General features: G+C 48.7%; 2 protein-coding genes across 13 annotated transcripts in view; one reads left to right on the top strand and one right to left on the bottom strand.

Annotated features, from left to right (window-relative positions):
- Positions 1-17,634, top strand: part of GPRC5B (G protein-coupled receptor class C group 5 member B) — a 28,721-nt gene extending 11,087 nt beyond the window's left edge. For 5 of the 6 annotated variants that reach the window (XM_065537295.2, XM_074027845.1, XM_074027847.1 and 2 more), the window contains 3 exons: positions 2,090-3,120; positions 12,961-13,097; positions 14,395-15,970. In XM_065537295.2, coding sequence (XP_065393367.1) covers positions 2,091-3,120; positions 12,961-13,097; positions 14,395-14,439 — 1,212 coding nt within the window. In that variant the 5' untranslated portion in view covers position 2,090 and the 3' untranslated portion in view covers positions 14,440-15,970. Of the gene's footprint in view, positions 1-2,089; positions 3,121-12,960; positions 13,098-14,394 lie in introns of all 6 variants that reach the window. The other variant, XM_074027844.1, reaches the window with a different exon arrangement.
- Positions 16,472-19,625, bottom strand: part of IQCK (IQ motif containing K) — a 138,711-nt gene continuing 135,557 nt past the window's right edge. For 5 of the 7 annotated variants that reach the window (XR_012429318.1, XM_005591379.4, XM_065537298.1 and 2 more), the window contains one exon: positions 16,472-18,444. Coding sequence is in view for 4 of the 7 variants with exons in the window: in XM_005591379.4 (XP_005591436.1) it covers positions 18,383-18,444 (62 nt within the window). In the remaining 3 variants the exon portion in view is untranslated. The remainder of the gene's footprint in view (positions 18,445-19,625) is intronic. The other 2 variants (XR_010583863.2, XR_012429319.1) reach the window with 1 other exon arrangement.

Genomic DNA, 19,625 nt, shown 5'->3' with positions numbered 1-19,625 from the left:
TAAGTCTGGCTTGAGATGCTGGAAAACGAGCGCCCAGCCAGCTGTGCAGGCTGTGGCTTTCCTAAAGACCAGGCTTCCTTCAAAAGCAAGGGGCTGTTAGAGGGGGGGAAAAAAAAAAAAGGAGGAGCTGGTAGCTGTGAGGTAGAGGACGGTCCTTGCTATGTTTTTTATTCATTCAGTATTTACTAAACATCTACTTCATGCCAGGCGCTGTGTGTCGAGCTTCAGTCTATACCCGTGGTTCTCATCCAGGCGATTTTGCTTCCCCAGGGGACATCTGGCACTGTCTAGAGACATTTTGGGTTGGCACAGTTGGAGGAGGGGACGTGCTACTGGTATCCAGTGGGTAGAACCCGGGGATGCTGGTAAACATCCTACAACGCACAGTCCCCCATGACAGAGAACGACCCAGCCCAAATGTCAGTCGTGCCAAGACTGAAGGAGCCTTGTCTGCTGGTGAACAAGAGAGACCATGTCCCTGCCCTGCCACGTCTTGCAATGGAGGAAGTGAGGATGGGAGGACAGGAGGAAGGGAAGGCAGAAACAAAGTAAACAGTCAAAAAATGACAGACGCTATTAGACCGGAGGCTGTGGTGGAGAAGACTGGGGTGTGACCTTGGCCAAGGTCTGAGTTGATAGCATCAGAGCTGAGCTCGGCACAGGAAGGAGGAGTGGCCAGGAAGAGGGAGCAGAGGGGCAAGAGGAAACGTGGGTTAGGCCCATCACTGAGGCTGCTGTGTGGAGTCCAGCCCGTATATGAGCAGGAGAGAGAATTCTGCAGGTTTCCCAGGGAGAGACGCACTCCGGGGAATCCTCCAGAGATGTTCTAGAGAGCGAGCGTGGGAGGTGAGGGAGAGACGCAGCCTGGAACCAAGGAAGACAGCTGCTTTTGTGTTTACTACATTTGAAATGCTGGGATCCCGGCACTTTGAGAGGCCAAGGCGGGTGGATCACTTGAGATCAGGAGTTCGAGACCAGCCTGGCCAACATGGTGAAACCTCGTCTCTACTAGAAATACAAAAAAAATTAGCCAGGCGTGGTGGTGCACGCCTGTAATCCCAGCTACTCAGGAGGCTGAGGCAGGAGAATCGTTTGAACCTGGGAGGCGGAGGCTGTAGTGAGCCAAGATTGCACCACTGCACTCCAACCTGGGCGACAGAGAGACTCCATCTCAAAAAAAAAAAAAAGAAAAAAGAAAGCAAAGAAATGCTGGGAGCCCTCGGAGTGAGGTCGCATCTGGGAGTTGAGTTGTGTGACCTTGTGCAAAGGTTGTCTCCTCCTGGAGACTCTGTATTGTCACCTGTAAGATGGAGGTCCTAAAAGGAGCTGTCTCACAGGGCATTGTGAGGACTGGATGTGTCCAATTCCTGTCCTGAAGTTAGTTGGTAGTAAATGTTAGCTGTTAGCCTCGAGAGGCTGAGACTGGGTAATTCATACCACTCATTCTCCTAGTGCAGCACTTGACCTGTGGCTGTCTCTTTAAAGTTTCATTTTTTCCCCCTTATTTTTCTTTCTTTTTCCTTTTTTCTTTTTTCTTTTTCTTTTTTTTTTTTTTTTGAGATGGCGTCTAGCTCTGTCGCCCAGGCTGGAGTTTAGTGGCGCAATCTCGGCTCACTGCGACCTCCGCCTCCCAGGTTCAAGCAATTCTCCTGCCTCAGCCTCCCAAGTCGCTGGGATTACAGGCACCTGACACCACACCCAGCAAATTTTTGTATTTTTTAGTAGAGATGGCATTTCACTGTTGGCCAGGCTGGTCTTGAACTCCTGACCTCGTGATCCACCCATCTCTGCCTCCCAAACCGCTGGGATTACAAGCGTGAGCCACCACGCCCAGCCTTCCCCTTATTTTTCAAGAGGTCTGAAGTGGCACAGAGTATCAAATTCAAAGAATACAAAAGGGTATACAGAGAAGTTGGCCTCCCTGCCACCCTGTCCTCCAGCCACCAGCGGTGATGATTCATGGTTCTTCACTGCACCCAGCCAAGGGTACAGATGGGACCCAAAACGAGAGGCGGGTCTTCTTCAAGAAGTCAGGAGAGGGGGAGTCTTCCAATGAATTGATCTTTCCTTCCCCCCTTGGCTTTTCTAGAATGTTCGTGTTATCAGAGAGAAAGATGAGAGCTCACCAGGTGCTCACCTTCCTCCTGCTCTTTGTGATCACCTCGGTGGCCTCTGAAAACGCCAGCACGTCCCGAGGGTGCGGGCTGGACCTCCTCCCTCAGTACGTGTCCCTGTGCGACCTGGACGCCATCTGGGGCATCGTGGTGGAGGCGGTGGCCGGGGCGGGCGCCCTGATCACACTGCTCCTGATGCTCATCCTCCTGGTGCGGCTGCCCTTCATCAAGGAGAAGGAGAAGAAGAGCCCCGTGGGCCTCCACTTTCTCTTCCTCCTGGGGACCCTGGGCCTCTTCGGGCTGACATTCGCCTTCATCATCCAGGAGGACGAGACCATCTGCTCTGTCCGCCGCTTCCTCTGGGGCGTCCTCTTTGCGCTCTGCTTCTCCTGCCTGCTGAGCCAGGCGTGGCGCGTGCGGAGGCTGGTGCGGCACGGCACGGGCCCCGCGGGCTGGCAGCTGGTGGGCCTGGCGCTGTGCCTGATGCTGGTACAAGTCATCATCGCTGTGGAGTGGCTGGTGCTCACCGTGCTGCGCGACACGAGGCCGGCCTGCGCCTATGAGCCCATGGACTTTGTGATGGCCCTCATCTACGACATGGTACTGCTGGTGGTCACCCTGGGGCTGGCCCTCTTCACTCTGTGTGGCAAGTTCAAGAGGTGGAAGCTGAATGGGGCCTTCCTCCTCATCACAGCCTTCCTCTCTGTGCTCATCTGGGTGGCCTGGATGACCATGTACCTCTTCGGCAATGTCAAGCTGCAGCAGGGAGATGCCTGGAACGACCCCACCTTGGCCATCACGCTGGCGGCCAGCGGCTGGGTCTTCGTCATCTTCCACGCCATCCCTGAGATCCACTGCACCCTTCTGCCCGCCCTGCAGGAGAACACGCCCAACTACTTCGACACGTCGCAGCCCAGGATGCGGGAGACAGCCTTCGAGGAGGACGTGCAACTGCCGCGAGCCTATATGGAGAACAAGGCCTTCTCCATGGATGAACACAATGCAGGTAAAGTGGGCACCGCCCGGCTGGGTCAGAGCATCTCAAAAGACGCTCTTCTTCCTCTGCAGTAGGGATGAGCAGTCCCAGTGCCTGGGACAGTCGTAGCAGATCAGAACCCACAAACGTTGGCTCCTGTGCTGAAACTGGCCCAGATATGGTTTGGGTTGTTGGTTTGTTTGAGACGGATTTTCGCTCTAGTCACCCAGGCTGGAGTGCAGTGGCGCAATCTCAGCTCACTGCAATCTCCGCCTCCTGGGTTCAAGTGATTCTCCTGCCTCAGCCTCCCGAGTAGCTGGGACTACAAGTGTGTGCCACCATGCTCAGCTAATTTTTGTGTTTTTAGTAGAGACGGGGTTTCACCACATTGGCGAGCTTGGTCTTGTATTCCTGACCTCCGATGATATGCCCATCTCGGCCTTCCAGAGTGCTGGGATTACAGGAGTGAGCCACCGCGCCCAGCAGGGTTTGGGTTTTGTTGTTGTTGTTTTTGTTTTTGAGACAGGGTCTTGTTCTGTTGCCCAGGCTGAGTGCAGCGGCATGATCATAGCTCACTGCAGCCTCAAACTCCTGGGCTAAAGTAATCCTCCCACCTCAGCCTCCCGACTAGCTGGGACTGCATGCATGCGCCACCATGTCCAGCTGATTTTTTTATTCTTTGTAGAGACAGGGTCTCATTAGGTGGCCCAGGCAGGTCTCAAACTCCTGGGCTCAAATGATCCTCCCGCGTCAGCCTCTCAAAGCTCTGGATATGGATTTTTATTAAGCTTTTTTTTTTTTTTCCCCTACCAATTGCCAGCCAATTTATTTTAAAAATACAGGTTTCTGGTTTCTTTTGCAAAGTCGAATCTGGCAACACTGGACCAACATTTCCACTGGGCTGCAATGGTCTGAAACTGACTTGAGACCATGTGCACTAGAAGACCCTGCCTCTGGCCCCTCCTGGAGCTGTGGCTGCCCTTCAGACGGGAATCCACTTTTCTGTTCACCGCACTCTCCACCACTCTCTATTGCTCCTGACCCAGCTGCTATGTAGCATAGTAACATTAATTCCCTGGCTCCCCCAAGCATTTGAGTCTGCAACCCATGTGCTGGATGGATGTGGCTGGGGGCCACAGCGGAAATGGCTCCCATACCCTCTCCTACCTCAGTCACCAGGAATGTACTAATTTGGGCCCTGGAGCCAGATGTCTGGGTTCAAATTCTGCCTCTGCTGTGGCTTTGAACAAATTATATTACTTTTATAAGCCTCAGTTTTTCTCATCTGTGAACTAGAAATAGTAAGAGACTGTACCTCATAGAGCTGTTAGGAGAAGGAACACAGTGAGTACAAAGCCCTCTTGGTACCTGCTGTGTTCTCTGTGCATCTTACTCGGCTTCCCCTGGAAGCAGAATCTGAGACAAGGGCTCCAGTGCGGGTGGTTTAGTGGGGCGGTGGTCCCTGCAAGGGAGAGGGCAGGGAGAATGAGACTGAGAAGGCAGAGATGATAAAACAAGTACATTAATGAGCCAGTTACCACCACGGGCAACAGGGGCTCATTCGTGCTGGGAATTCTCTGAGGACATAGGCTGAATGAGCCTCAGAATTGGTCCAGGAAGAAAAGGAGGCTGGGGCATCTGTCCACCAGCTCCCATCTCCCAGTGTTATTTGGTTTTGGTTTTTGTCTTTATGGACTGAGTCTCGCTCTGTTGCCCAGGCTAGAGTGCAGTGGCACAATCACAGTTCACGCAGCCTTGACCTCCTGGGCTCAAGCAGTCCTCCCACCTCAGCCTCCCCAGTAGCTGGGACCACAGGCACACACCACCACACCCAGTTAACTTATTTTTTATTTTTGATAGACACGGAGTCTCACTATGTTGCCTAGGGTGGTCTCGAATTCCTGAGCCCACGTGATTCCCCCCCACCCCGGCTTCCCAAAGTGCTGTGATTACAGGCATGAGCCATAGCACTGGGCTTCCAAGTGTGATTAACATCCCCTATAATTCTGGTGACTGGGGTGGATAAGTATCATCTGTTCCAAGGCAGAAAAACAGATTTGCTGGGCACTTGAGATGGACGTTTTCTGGGTACCCAGGGCTATCTGCTACTGCTGCAGGGGGCTTCAGAAGTGAGGTCCTATCTAGGGGATGTGGCATAGGAACCCACTAGGACCTGCCTAGGGGATGTGATACAGGAACCCAAATCCCCTGCTATGGACACTTGAGAAGTATCTCTTAGAATCATTACTTGAAGGCAGTCAGCCAGGGTCCCAGCACTAGAGATTAAATAAACTTGCGCTTTCTCGGTTCTTTGAAGATGCATCAGGGGCTACAGCATTCATAATAATAATAACTAGTATTGTCATCATTTGTTGAACACTAACTATGTGTCAGGCACTATTGTGCATTTTTTTTTTTTTTTTTTTTTTTTTTTTGAGGCAGTATCTCACTCTGTCACCCAGCAGGCTGGACTGGAGTGCAGTGACGTGATCTCAGCTCACTGCAGCCTCCGTCTCCCAGGTTCCAGTGATTCTCCTGCTTCAACCTCCCGAGTAGCTGGGATTATAGGCACCCACCACCACACCTGGTTGATTTTTGTATTTTTAGTAGAGACAGGGTTTCACCATGTTGCCCAGGCTGGTCTCGAACTCCTGACCTCATGTGACCCGCCTGCCTTGGCCTCCTGAAGTGCTGGGATTACAGACATGAGCCACTGCGCCCGGCCACTATTGTAAATATTTGACCTGCATTAGCTCTTTAGTCCTCACTACCAACTAATGAGGTAGGTCTTGTTATTATCCCCATCTTATAAGTGAATAAATGGAGGCTCTGAGAGTTAAATGACTTGCCCGAGGACTTCAGATTATCATGATTCCCTCTTGAGTGACATTCACCCAGCGGCCTGGTGCATGGGCCATGCTCAGTAGCTACTCATCCTATCCAAGGCCATCCACATCCCTCCTTCCCACCTGGATGTGCCCCTTCCCACTGGCCAAACCTACAGGAGGGAACGCCAGTAGCCCCTGGGCTAGATAGGGCTGGAAATCCCAGTGTGGCTTTTATCAGCTGCTCTCTTCTTACTATGAAGTTCCAAGTCAGCAAGCCCGTGTTTGTTGAAATTTGGCAGGGATGGCAGAGTCAGCCCAGCTTGGAGGCTGGCTCCCCGGGATGCCAGAAGATAGGGATCAGGACAGAGATCAGCACTGGGAACCCAGAGGGCCCTTCAGGGAATGTGGTGAGCAGAGATCAGGAGCTGGTCAGTTCCTGGGGTCCTTGTCGGGCCATCTCTTTGCTGGCCCAAACTCCCCACGGAACTCAAAAATCGCAATAACTCCTGAAACGGGTACAAACTTTTATGCATTCATGTTTTCCTTTCTTTTTTTTTTCCTTGAGATGGAGTTTCACTCTTGTTGCCCAGGCTGGAGTGCAATGAATGGCATGATCTCGGCTCACCACAACCTCTACCTCCAGGGTTCAAGCAATTCTCCTGCCTCAGCCTCCTGAGTAGCTGGGATTACAGGCATGCGCCACCACACCCGGCTAATTTTGTATTTTTAGTAGAGACAGGGTTTCTCCATGTTGTTCAGGCTCGTCTCAAACTCCTGACCTCAGGTGATCCACCCGCCTCAGCCTCCCAAAGTGTTGGAATTACAGGCATGAACCACTGCACCCAGCCCCTTTGTTTTGTTTTATTTTGTTTTGTTTTCTAGATGGAGTCTCACTCTGTCACCTGGGCTGGAGTGCAATGGTGTGGTCTCAGCTCACTGCAACCTGCACCTCCTGGGTTCAAGCAATTCTCCTGCCTCAGCCTCCTAAGTAGCTGGGACTACTTGAGATGGACACTCGAGATGTGCATGCCACCACACCCAGCTAATTTTTGTATTTTTAGTAGAGACGGGGTTTCACTATGTTGGCCAGTATGGTCTCAAACTCCTGACCTTGTGATCTGCCTGCCTCGGCCTCCCAAAGTGCTGGGATTACAGGCGTGAGCCCCTGCGCCCGGCCATGGAGCCTCTTTTATAAGGACATGAATCTCATTCATGAAGGCTACATCCTGATGGCCTTATCACCTCCTAAAGGCTCTACCATCTAATATCATCACACTGGAGAAGAGGTTTTAACATATGTTTCTCTAGGGATTGTTCTATGGCTTTGTCAGACTCTCAAAGCCACCCATGACCCCAAAAGGTGAAGAACCAGTGTGTTGTTGAACATGATGGTTCCATTTTCTTGAAGTAAAACCACGATGCCAGAGTTACCCAAGTATTATGGCCTTTACAGTGTAAGATAACTAACCTCTGCTGGGGGCTTCCTGGGGGCCCAGTATCATTCTGAGCATTTTAGTGACTGATCTCTTTTAATCTCTGCAGTAACTCCAGGAGTTCTGATTTGCAGATAGGAAACTGAGGCACAGAGAGGCTAAGCAGTTTGCCCAAGAGGCAGAGCCGGAATTTGAACCCAGGCAGAGGCAGAGTTTAAATCCAGGCAGAGCCAAGAGTTTGAACCCAGGCGGGATAGCTCCAGAGGCCACATGCCTGACCCCTGTGCCATGGAATTACCCTCCTCTTCATAAAGCACTTAAGCGCCGCTCGTCTCACTGAGGTGTCAGGACAACTCTGTGCATTTGGAAAGATGAGGACTATCAGACCCATTTTACAGAGTGGAAAACTGAGCCCAGGGATGTCAGGCAGCTTGTTCAAGCGTAAGCTATAAATACACGGCAGAGCAGGAAGAGAAGTTGGTTTCCTGAATTCCATTACTTACATCCTTTCTTGTAAAAATGCAGCCAAGACTTTATAGCCAGATAAGATCCAGAGATGCAAGGGCTCTGGGACCCAGGTTGGTGTCCGCAGAGCTGGGGCTGGCGCAGGGGTGATGGAGAGTCTGGAGGTGCCGCCCACCCTGTTTCACATCTGTTTCACAGTGACACATTCCAAAGCCAAGGAAGTTGTCTTTCCATTCCCCTCTTTCTTTTCCAAAACAAAAATCCTTTATCACTCCTTCTTGGTGCCAAATAAGCAACAATAATCATACAGAATCAGCAGAATCATGTAGGTTCAACAAGTAAAAATAATAGCCAGGTGCGGTGGCTCACACCTGTAATCCCAGCACTTTGGGAGGCTGAGGCGGGCAGATTGCTTCAGCTCAAAAGTTGGAGACCACCCTGGGCAACATGGTGACACCCCTGTCTCTACTAAAAATCCAAAAAAAAATGATAATAATAAATAGCTGGGCATGGTGGTGCATGCCTGTAATCCCAGGTACTCGCTCCGGAGGCTGAGGTAGGAGAACGGGAGAATCGCTTGAACCAGGGAGGCGGAGGTTACAGTGAGCTGAGATCGCGTCACTGCACCCAAGCCTGGGTGACAAAGAGAGACTTTATCTCAAATGAAAAATAAAAATAAAAAACAATAATAAAAATTGCTTAAAATCCTTTTGCCCGGGGGCAATGGTTTGCTTCCACACTCACACACAATAGGGCAGAGTGCTTCTTAACCAGGCTACACATTACAATCACTTGGGCTGCTTTAAAAAATTACCAGTGCTTGGCCGGGTGCAGTCCCAGCACTTTGGGAGGCCGAGGCGGGTGGATCACAAGGTCAGGAGTTCGAGACCAGCCTGGCCAATATGGTGAAACCCCGTCTCTACTAAAAATACAAAAAAATTAGCCGGGCATGGTGGCACATGCCTGTAATCCCAGCTACTCGGGAGGCTGAGGCAGAATTGCTTGAACCTGGGAAACAGAGGTTGCAGTGAGCTGAGATCGTGCCACTGCACTCCAGCCTGAGCGACAGAGTGAGACTCCATCTCAAACAAACAAACAAACAAAAAAAAAACAATGCTTGCTCACTTGTGATTAAGTCTGAGTTTGGGATTAGGTGTTTTCTAAGCTCTCCAAGTGATTCTCAGATGTAACCAGGTTGAAACCACTGGTCTGAGTGATGTTCTTCAGCGTGCTTACTTTAAATCAGTGTTACGGAGGTAACTGCAGATCAGTAACTGCAGAGCTACAGTCTCCTTTCAATGATGCAGAGCTTGCCATTAGGCCCTGTTACTTAATTTTTTGATCTTCAGCTGGTGAATCTTCTGCCTGCTTCTGGCTCTCGATGATAAACAGTGCTGCAATGAACATTCTTATGCATTCATCTTCAGGCTTTTAATCAATTCACTCCTTGCAAAAAGATTTTCTAGATATGGGTTAAAGAGTCTGCACTTCAAATCTTGATACAGTAAATCTTCACTTGACATTATTAGCAGGTTCTTGCAAACTGACTTTAAGTGAAATGATGTGTAATAAAACCAGTCTTTTTCCTGATCAATTTCACTAGCAAAACAATGACACTATTCAAGGACCTCTTGTAGGTTCCTTCACTTAAGTTGCAGTTTTCAAGAACCTTTTGATGGCATTAAGTGAGGAATTAATGTACATACTGCCAGATGGCACCCCAGAAAGGTAGACCAGTGGACTGCTCTTCCCCTTGATAAATGCATCAAAGCCCCATCTCTTCACCTCTTCAGCAATCCTGGGTGTTGTCAGACTTTTTAAAAAATAGCCTTCTTTTGAATCATCCCAAATGTGTGTCCACCAAAATTCACATGAAGCTGGGCGCAGTGGCTCACAACTATATCCCAGCTCTTTGGGAGGCTGAGGCAGGAGAATTACTTGAGCTCAGAAATTTAGAGACCAGCCAGAGCAACATAGGGAGACCCTGTCTCTACAAAAAAAATATAAAAATAAGCCAGGCATGGTGGCGTGTGCCTGTAGTCCCTGCTACTTGGGAGGCTGAGGTGAGAGGGTGACTTGAGCTAGGGAGGTCAAGGCTGCAGTGAGCCATATTCACGCACTGTACCCCAGCCTGAGGCAGAGACCCTGATTCAAAAAAAAAAAAAATTCCTAGGAGACCGGGCAAAACTCCCACAGAAAGGCTAAATTGGAGTCCTGGCTAGATGGCCTTTGTTCTAGAAACCCTTGCTTTGCTGGCTGGGGACTGGCATGCTCCCTTACCACAGGAGGAACAGCTGTTGGCATCTTTGGTGCTGACCTCAGCCAGCTTGTATTTTAGGAACCAGGCCCCATGCGGCAGAGGCCTTATCCTTGAGCTTTTGGGTCTCACAGAATAGCCGGTGCTGAGGAGCTATGGTTGGCCCAGTTTCTCTTGCATTTTAGCCTTTTGGTCTCTCTTCCTTTGAGAGTCCATCCCTGACATGCTATGCGGTGGGAAGGGCATTCTCCGGGCTGGCCTGGGGTTTTGCCAAGCCCCAGAAGCCTCCACGCCCTATATCCTTCCACTGAGTGAGACCTCAGATATATACAACCTCACCTGCTGCTCATTAATAAGTATCAACAAGGCATAAGGTATGTGATAAAAGATTAAAATACACTGAGAGATGTAGCACCTCGGATCACATCTTGGAAAGCGTTAACAAGGCACATGAAATGTTCACTTTCAACAGAGCAAGAAAGAAAAGTGTTCTTTCCTGTATTAGGGGCTTTGGGCTCTCAGATCTCATTAGGGCCAAGGCCTATTTAAAATGACCTTTTGCTTTGTGCGGGAAGGCCCCAAGTTGGCTTTGGGGGCAAGGCCAGCCTAGCATCACATGCAGGGTCTATGCAAGAAAAGGCTGGCATTCAGCCATTTGAGCTTTGATTCCTAATGGGACCTCCTTGTCTTAGGAGAGGTCCTAAGCAAGGTGGGTGAGCCTTGCTTGCCTTTCTCTCTGGCCCAGGTCTGGGTACAGTGTTAGTTGGGCTTCTTGAAGTAAGTTGCAAGTAATAAAAAAATTCAATGTGAGTAGGCCAAAGCAGCTGCCCCCAACCTTTTTGGCACCAGGGACTGGTTTCATGGAAGACAATCTTTCCATGGACCAAGGTTGGGGGGGTTGGGGAGCAGTTTCAGGATGAAACTGTTCCACCTTAGATCATCAAGCATTAGATTCTCATAAGGAACGCGCAACCTAGATCCCTCGCATCCACAATTCTCAATAGGGTTTGAGCTCCTATAAGAATCGAATGCCGGCCGGGCACGGTGGCTCATTCCTGTAATCCCAGCACTTTGGGAGGCCAAGGTGGGTGGATCACTTGAGGTCAGGAGTTGGAGACCAGGTTGGCCAACATGGCGAAACCCCGTCTCTACTAAAAACACAAAAATTAGCTGGGCATGGTGGCACGTGCTTGTGGTCCCAGCTACTTAGGAGGCTGAGGCCCGAGAATCGCTTGAATCTGGGAGGCGGAGCTTGCAGTGAGCCGAGATTATGCCACTGCACTCCAGCCTGGGTGACAGAGTGAGACTCTGTCTCAAAAAAAAAAAAAAAAAGAACACAGATTCCTTGCCTGGGTCCCAATGCTGACTGTACCCCTTACCAACTGTGTGACCTTGGGCAAGTTACTTAACCTCTCTGTGCCCCAAGCAAAGTGGAAATAATGAAAGTACATATAGTCAGCCTGGGCAACAAAGTGAGACCCCATCTGTACAAAAAATATATTAAAAAATTATCCAGGCATTGTGGCGTGTGTCTGTAGTCCCAGCTACTCAGGAGGTTGAGGCAGGAGGATCGCTTGAGCCTGGGAGTCCAAGGCTGCAGTGAACTATGATCGTGCCACTGCATTCTAGCCTGGACAACAGTGAGAGCTTGTCAAAAAAAAAAAAAAAAAAGGACCTATCATGCGATGAAAATGAAATGAGTTAAAAAGAAAGGAAGAAAATTAAATGAGTTAATGGTTAATGTATAGAAAGTACGTTGCACAGTGCCTGGCTCCTGGTTGGCACTCTGTAAAGCTTAACTGTATAACTAAGTTGATTTTGGTCCCTGCCCCAAGTAATTTGCAAAACAAACACACAAACAAACAAAAAACAAGAACAAACTCTCTTGTTGCTTTTTACCGAGAAAAGTGACTCCCTTCAGGGAAGACTTTTCTGTTTTTGAGACACAGTTTCACTCTGTCACCCACACTGGAGTGCAGTGGTGCAATCTTGGCTCACTGCAACCTTTACCTCCCAGGTTCAAGCGATTCTTATGCCGCAGCCTCTCGAGTAGCTGGGATTACAGGTGCGCACTACCACACCTGGCTAATTTTTGTATTATTAGTAAAGAGGGGTTTTTGCCATGTTGGCCAGGCTGGTCTCGAACTCCTGACCTCAAGTGATCCACCCACCTTGGCCTCCCAAAATGCTAGGATTAGGGATTACAGGCTTGAGTCACTGCACCCGGCTTCTACTTTTTTTTTTTTTTTTTTTTTAAGATTCCTCCATGTCTTTTCATGTTAGTTTTTCTTTAACTAAAAGGAAGTTCAAATCTCTAAAAGTACAGTATAAAAGGAACACTGGTTCTACCCATCTTTCAGAGGGAAAAAGTGCCGACATGCGTCTTGGCTTTAGGTCTCCCTTTTATTCTTGTTTGGAATAACCCTACACGTGTGGTTAGAGTCTCCCTGTTCTCATCCCTGGTCACTTTCCAGTGAAGACTCTTAGCAGCTTCCTCCTCAGTGTGTGTGCAGACACAGCAAGCAGTTCTGAGTAGCGTGATGCTGAACTTTACATGAATGGCTTTCTGTAGTGAGAAGGCGCCTGTCACTCATGGCCTGCAGTGGCTGCGTGGCTTGGGGAAGGCTAGAGGCCCAACCATGGGCCTCCTTCCCCTGGTCTCTACAGCAGCTTTTCCCAAACCCACTGAGATGGGTCAGGCTCCTAGAGAGCCTGAGAACAAAGCCCCTTTGTGACTTTTGTTTTGAATCAGGCTTGTGACAAAGGGGAGGAGCCACTGGGCTGGGTGGATGGGGGTGCCCGCAGCGTGGTGGTGTTGCAGAGGAAGAAAACAAAATTGTGTCTTTTTTTTTGGTGATGTTGTCTTGCCAATCCCTCCCTCCCCCAGCTCTCCGAACAGCAGGATTTCCCAACGGCAGCTTGGGAAAAAGACCGAGTGGCAGCTTGGGGAAAAGACCCAGCGCTCCGTTTAGAAGCAACGTGTATCAGCCAACTGAGATGGCCGTCGTGCTCAACGGTGGCACTGTAAGTATCAAGATGTGATGTGGGGGTAGGAAGCCTAGGAGTCTACAGTGTGGGGAAGCAGCTTCAACAGGGACATACTCCTCCGTGGAGGCTGCTCATGTGGCCTGCAAGGACCGCAGCTCAAACGCATGCAATGCTTTTTTCTTCTTTCCCTTTCTACCCCCTTTCTCCACACACGGGATACCCACCTCTATTTAGAAAACCATCTGTAGATTCGTTTGAAAGAGTTCCTAATCCTTGTTGCACCAACTGAATTATTTGGCTTTCGTGATGCAGTGCCCCGGCTTTGTCCCTGGGAGGTGACTCTTGGAAAAAGCCTAGAATGAGGGAGCGCCCCTAGCAGATTTTGCTGACATCCAACCTAGTTTAAGGTCCCCGGTCACCCCTCTGTTGATTCCCCCGAGCTGGGTACCAGGTTCTCCCATTCCCTAAGAGAAGTCTTAAGAAATTGAAGGAGTTACTATTTCTCTCCCTCAAACACAGAAGCAGGTTTACTACTATCTGATGCCAAACAGACCTTCAGCAGAATTGTCATTGTTTACGTTTGCCTCGGTGGAATGACATTATTTTGTTTCTCCAGCAATCCAAAGATGCACTCTCATCCCCACATTTAATTTCCAAACATAGCTACATGCTTCTTTCAGAAACAAGGCCTGAGCCAGTTTACATGTGTAAATTGGGTTTCCATTCTTTATATCATGTTCCAACTCCATAACTCAACTTGAACATTCTTTTTTGTGTTTTTTTTTCTTTTGATGTAAATTAGGGATGGTCTTTGATCTCTAGAGGGAATTTAGGTTTTCCTGGCCTTTTGAATGGTATGCTAGGCATTGGTTTGCATTGGTTTGGAACAGGCTCAAAGACAGAATCACAGATTTGCATTCTTAAAACCCCCCGCCAACCACTGGGCTGTTTTATTGTCCCGTGCCAAGAAAAGCCTGGTTCACAAGCATTCGGCCTGTGTGTTATAATAAATATGGTTAGAAAAGCCCCCATCCGTCACTCTTAAGCCCTCCTGCTTCCTTCAAGGCCGGTGTGTGAAAAAATAGTCAAGACAGAAAGTGAATGAGTTGAACTTACATTCCTTGGGGGTGGATGATTCTAGAAAAGGGAGCTGGGCTTCCCAAGAACCACAGCAGCATGACACACAGTCATTGCTGCCTCTCCTGGGATTAGTCGGCCCATCTAGGTAAAAGCAAGGTAACTTATTTTTGCCACGTTGTTTACGCATCGGTTTCTAATGTTGATTTTGCAAAGCACAGAGTTCTCAGTGTGTTATCCTTATGTGTTATTCCAGATCCCAACTGCTCCGCCAAGTCACACAGGAAGACACCTTTGGTGAAAGACTTTAAGTTCCAGAGAATCAGAATCTCTCTTACCGATTTCCCTCCCTGGCTGTGTCTTTCTTGAGGGAGAAATCGGTAACAGTAGCCGAACCAGGCCGCCTCACAGCCAGGAAATTTGGAAATCCTAGCCAAGGGGATTTCGTGTAAATGTGAACACTGACGAACTGAAAAGCTAACACCGACTGCCCGCCCCTCCCCTGCCACACACACAGACACATAATACCAGACCAACCTCAATCCCCGCAAACTAAAGCAAAGCTAATTGCAAATAGTATTAGGCTCACTCGAAAATGTGGCTGGGAAGACTGTTTCATCCTCTGGGGGTAGAACAGAACCAAATTCACAGCTGGTGGGCCAGGCTGGTGTTGGTTGAAGGTGGGGGGCTCCCACTCTGTCACCCCTCCCCAGCAAGTGCTGGACCCCAGGTGGCCTCTTGGAGATGACCGTTGCGTTGAGGAGGACAAATGGGGACTTTGCCACCGGCTTGCCTGGTGGTTTGCACATTTCAGGGGGGTCAAGAGAGTTGAGGTAGCGGGCGGGATTCCAAGGCAAGGCCCAGCTGAATCGTGGGGTGAGCTTTATAGCCAGTAGAGGTGGAGGGACCCTGGCATGTGCCAAAGAAGAGGCCCTCTGGGAGATGAAGTGACCATCACATTTGGAAAGTGATCAACCACTGTTCCTTCTATGGGGCTCTTGCTCTAGCATCTATGGCGAGAACACAGGCCCCACCCCCTTCCCTTGTAGAGCCATAGAAATATTCTGGCTTGGGGCAGCAGTCCCTTCTTCCCTTGATCATCTCGCCCTGTTCCTACACTTACGGGTGTTTCTCCAAACCCTTTCCCAATTTTATTCCCTTGTTCATTTCAAGAGCTCCAATGCGGTCACCAGCTGAAAGCACCTCCAGGAGGCAGGTTGGAAGGCAGGCACCACGGCAGGCTTTCTGTGATGATGCCACCTAGTAGGGCTTCCGGGGTGCCCGCTAGGATGCAGAGATGACCTCCCGCTGCCTTGCAAGCAGTGACACCTCGGGTCCTTTCCGTTGATATGGTGAAAGTTCCCGGGTGGAATGGATCACATGAGGGTTTCTTGTTGCTTTTGGAGGGTATGGGGGATATTTTGTTTTGGTTTTTCTGCAGGTTCCATGAAAACGGCCCTTTTCCAAGCCCATTGTTTCTGTCATGGTTTCCATCTGTCCTGAGCAAGTCATTCCTTTGTTATTTAGCATTTTGAACATCTCGGCCATTCAAAGCCCCCATGTTCTCTGCACTGTTTGGCCAGCATAACCTCTAGCATCGATTCAAAGCAAAGAGTTTTAACCTGACGGCATGGAATGTACACATGAGGGTGGGTCCTTCTGCAGATACTCTAATCACTACATTGCTTTTTCTATCAAACTACCCATAAGCCTTTAACCTTTAAAGAAAAATGAAAAAGGTTAGCGTTTGGGGGCCGGGGGAGGACTGACCTCTTCATAAGCCAGTACGTCTGAGCTGAGTATGTTTTAATAAACCTTTTGATACTTCTCAAGGCCCTAGTCTCTGCTGTCTCCCCTCCCCACCCCATCCTTGCAAAGCATTGGGGAAAATAAGGCCAATCTGGCCTTCCCTGTGTGGCCCTTCTTGGAGTTTTCCTTAACAGCTAGTGCATTTCCTTGTGTTACCACGCATGGGGAAGAAAACGCATGGCCCCAGAATGCCGCCCCCACCTGACCTCCCCGGAAGCACCCGCCTCTGCCCAGAGCATGTGCTTGCTTCTAGAGAATCCCGTTCCAGTCATGGCGTGGACTGAAAACGTAAGAGTCCTGGGGAGGGGTGGGAGGGAATGAAGCTAGGACCTGGGGTGGGGGTGGGGGCGGTTGCATGCAGACCTGGTGTTCTGAAAAGAAAGAAATCTTCAAACACCTCGGTCCCGTCCAGTGAAAAACGACAGCATTACACATTCTCGTGCCAGGAGATGGTTACTCACCCCCGCTCTCTGGAGTCCTTTGGAGCTTTCTGATACCATTCACACGATGGAGCAATTCACACGTTCGTTTTCTAAGTTCTTTATTGTCCAAGCATATAAGGTGAGCACAGCACAAATGGCTGCCATGGAAAGTCACGCTTCCCCAACCTAAGAACAGAGCCATCTTTGAGCCATGGGAAGCCTCACTTAATGAGACCTTTACCCCCCTTTTAAATCTGATCTGTTATTGCACTTAGGGTTTGGTTTTATTTTGGCTTCTAAGGTTGAGAGTGGGCTGAACCCCTTCATAATGGGGGCGGAGGTGGGAGCGAGGGGAGAGGGGAGAGAGCTGTTCTTTTTCTAATGACTTCACCTGAAAAGTACCAAGCGGCATCTTTGCCAAGACTGTAGCAGCCAGCTGCCCCCCGTGGAGCAAGGTTTAAAGACAAAATCAAATGGCACCTCTCTTTAAGATCTGTTTGTGTAAACAAGACTTGTTTAGGGAAAACGACCTGGAAGGAGAGCATCTGTGATCAAAATCTCTCATTGTAAGCACAAATCGTTCCGTGTCTGGTTATTAACATCGCTTTGGGACTATAACAGCCACTCTTGTCCCCCCTTTTAATAGAAAATTGTCGTTCTAGCCTGGATTTCTCCCCACTGGAGATGGAGGGTGGGAAGAGAGGGAGTCAGCTCTGACAGCTTACAGATTGGGAAGTTCTGTGCATCTCCAGGGTTTCCAGAGTTGAAGATCCAGCTGTTGGAAGTTGGGTGCCCAGTGCTTTTTTTTTTTTAGCCCAGATGCCGTCAGGGCCCACTGAACACGGATGAATTCGGGTGGTGGTCTTGGTTGGCCAAGGCTGAGTTGAACGCCTCAGGCCAAACCCCAAGCCGAAAGGGAGCATTGTGGCTTTTATAATCCAATGATGCAATGATGATACCAGCTTACAGGAGTCCTCAGCAGGTGCTTTTTATTAATTGATGAAGAGCTAAGGCTCATTTTTGATAGATAATATATATTTATTAAATGCATTAATGTGTGTTTTATAATGTAACTTTATCTTCCCCCTGGCTGACTGTTGCATACTTATAAAGAAGAAGTTAAAGAAATTTCAAGACAATCAATATGTACCATACATGACTATATAAATATTACAAATTTAAAAGGTTGTAAAGCATGGGCAGATAGGTTTTATTTTCAAAATGCTGTTCTTAACACAAAAATAAAGGCTTTACTATTTACTTAAGACGTGTGGTAGCTTGTGAAAACAACTCAATGCAACTAACTACTAGGCTTTCGGATCTGCCTGAGGCTCAATCTGTGGCATTTTAAATGGGAGAATCGTGGTTAACGGCAAACCACAGAACAAATTAAGATAATAAGCTTATTTACCCATAAAAGCAGAAACTTTCTATATAATACTCTGGGACTCAGACAACAGAAATCCTTTGTTACATCTGTCTGGGTTCAAGTGTCTCATCTTGTTGGGTTTGCAGTAAAAGTTAAGGGGTGGTCTCCTATGGAAATGATCATAAGTATAAGGTCTTTTGTTATAAAAAGAGTGGTCAGTCACTAGGTAAACTTAAAACCAAATTCAGAGGTTGGGGACTTAAATTAGAATATGGATCTTTGCAAAAGCGGCCAAGAGTGGGAAAACTGGTAATAAGAGCACTTCTGTATCCCTTGGGACTAGAGTTCATTGTACATTTTAACAGCAGCTGGTGTAGAAGGATACTCCTGAGGCACTGAAGAAATAATCTGGATGAATGAATAAAATGTGAGGATAATGCAGAAAGTGAAGACTGGTCCTTTCTTTTCTAAACTATTTGCACTAAAGCTTGTTTGCAGTGAATCCCGTCTTGTACAGAAAGGATTCCATTTTCATATGTTCCAAGTCTTGTTAAAGAAATCACAAGACAGAAAGCATACTTTGGACATTTTCCTTGCATGAGGTAACTTGTGCTCGAATGGGCAAAGATACATCTTAGCTGTGGTTAAGACGATGGAATTTTCATTTTGCCTGCAGGTACCACATCGTCCTCCATTTTGCATTTCACTGCAAAGAAAAGAAGGGGAAAGTCAGGATCCATTTACATACATAGACAGGCTTGTCATTGGGAAACCGGAAACTCTGATGTGTGGACAAGGTCAGTTGCACCAAAACCCACTGTGTGCCTGCTATTCATGGTTCCGGCCCCATGGATCCACGGGGAAGAACACAGGCCCATTGTGCTCTAAGGACAGCACCTGAAAGTTCAAAACCACTTCCCGGACTGTGCATGGCCATTCTTAATTCAGTTCAGAAAGAGGTCAGAAGTGTGCTTTGCCGGTCAGGGTACTGAAGGAAGGCAATTTTACTAAAGACGATGACAGATTCCAGGCTCTCCACTCAAACCCATCTGTCACCACACACCCTGTTCTCCAGCCACCCAAAATGGAAAACTCAGGGTATCACTGGGGTCAACGCAAAGGTCAGAGAAAATCTTTTCTCTTATGTCGCGGTCTGGACCAAGAACCTGATCTCGGTGATTTCCTGTGTCTGCCAAACAGGAAAGTTAGCTCCATATACAGGGCATGGCTCTGTGTGTAAGGGGAATTAATCCCAACAGATAAAAGCCTCTCCCCAGTTAAATATGGAAACCCAGTCCCTTGGTGGGTGCGTTAGGGGTCCTTTTGGAAAGACCCTCTCTTTTAATACATCTTTGCCTGGAGTGTCCAAGTGCTGCTTACCCATATGTGAATGTCTTGAAAGGTGGTTTGAGCCAGGCCACAGGCTCTGATGATTTGTGGAGAGCATGGTTCTGGTAAAAAGGGTGTTTGAGCTTGTTACTATGTAGGGCTGAGGTTTCAAATGAACCTGCCATCGTCCTGACCTCCCAGCAACTAAGGGCATGCACCAGCCAGATGTGGCAAAGAGGTGGGTATGTACATCATCCCATGAAATGCATTTTTTTGTTTTTGTTTTTTGGGGACAGAGTCTCTCTTTTGTCCAGGCTGGAGTGCAGTGGCAAGATCTCGGCACACTGCAACCTCCGCCTCGCGGGTTCAAGTGATTCTCCTGCCTCATCCTCCCTAGTAGCTACAGGCGTGCACCACCATGCCCTGCTAATTTTTGTAGTTTTAGTAGAGATGGGTTTCCCCATGTTGCCCAGGCTGGTCTCGAACTCCCAGCCTCAAGTGATCCACCCACCTCAGCCTCCCAAAGTGCTGGGGTTAGAGGTGTGAGCCACTACACCT

This window comes from Macaca fascicularis, chromosome 20 (genome assembly GCF_037993035.2).
Source record: "Macaca fascicularis isolate 582-1 chromosome 20, T2T-MFA8v1.1".
Taxonomy (NCBI): Eukaryota; Metazoa; Chordata; class Mammalia; order Primates; family Cercopithecidae; genus Macaca; species Macaca fascicularis.
Note: the sequence above shows the minus strand (reverse complement) of the source record. Positions and strands in the feature narration are given on the sequence as shown.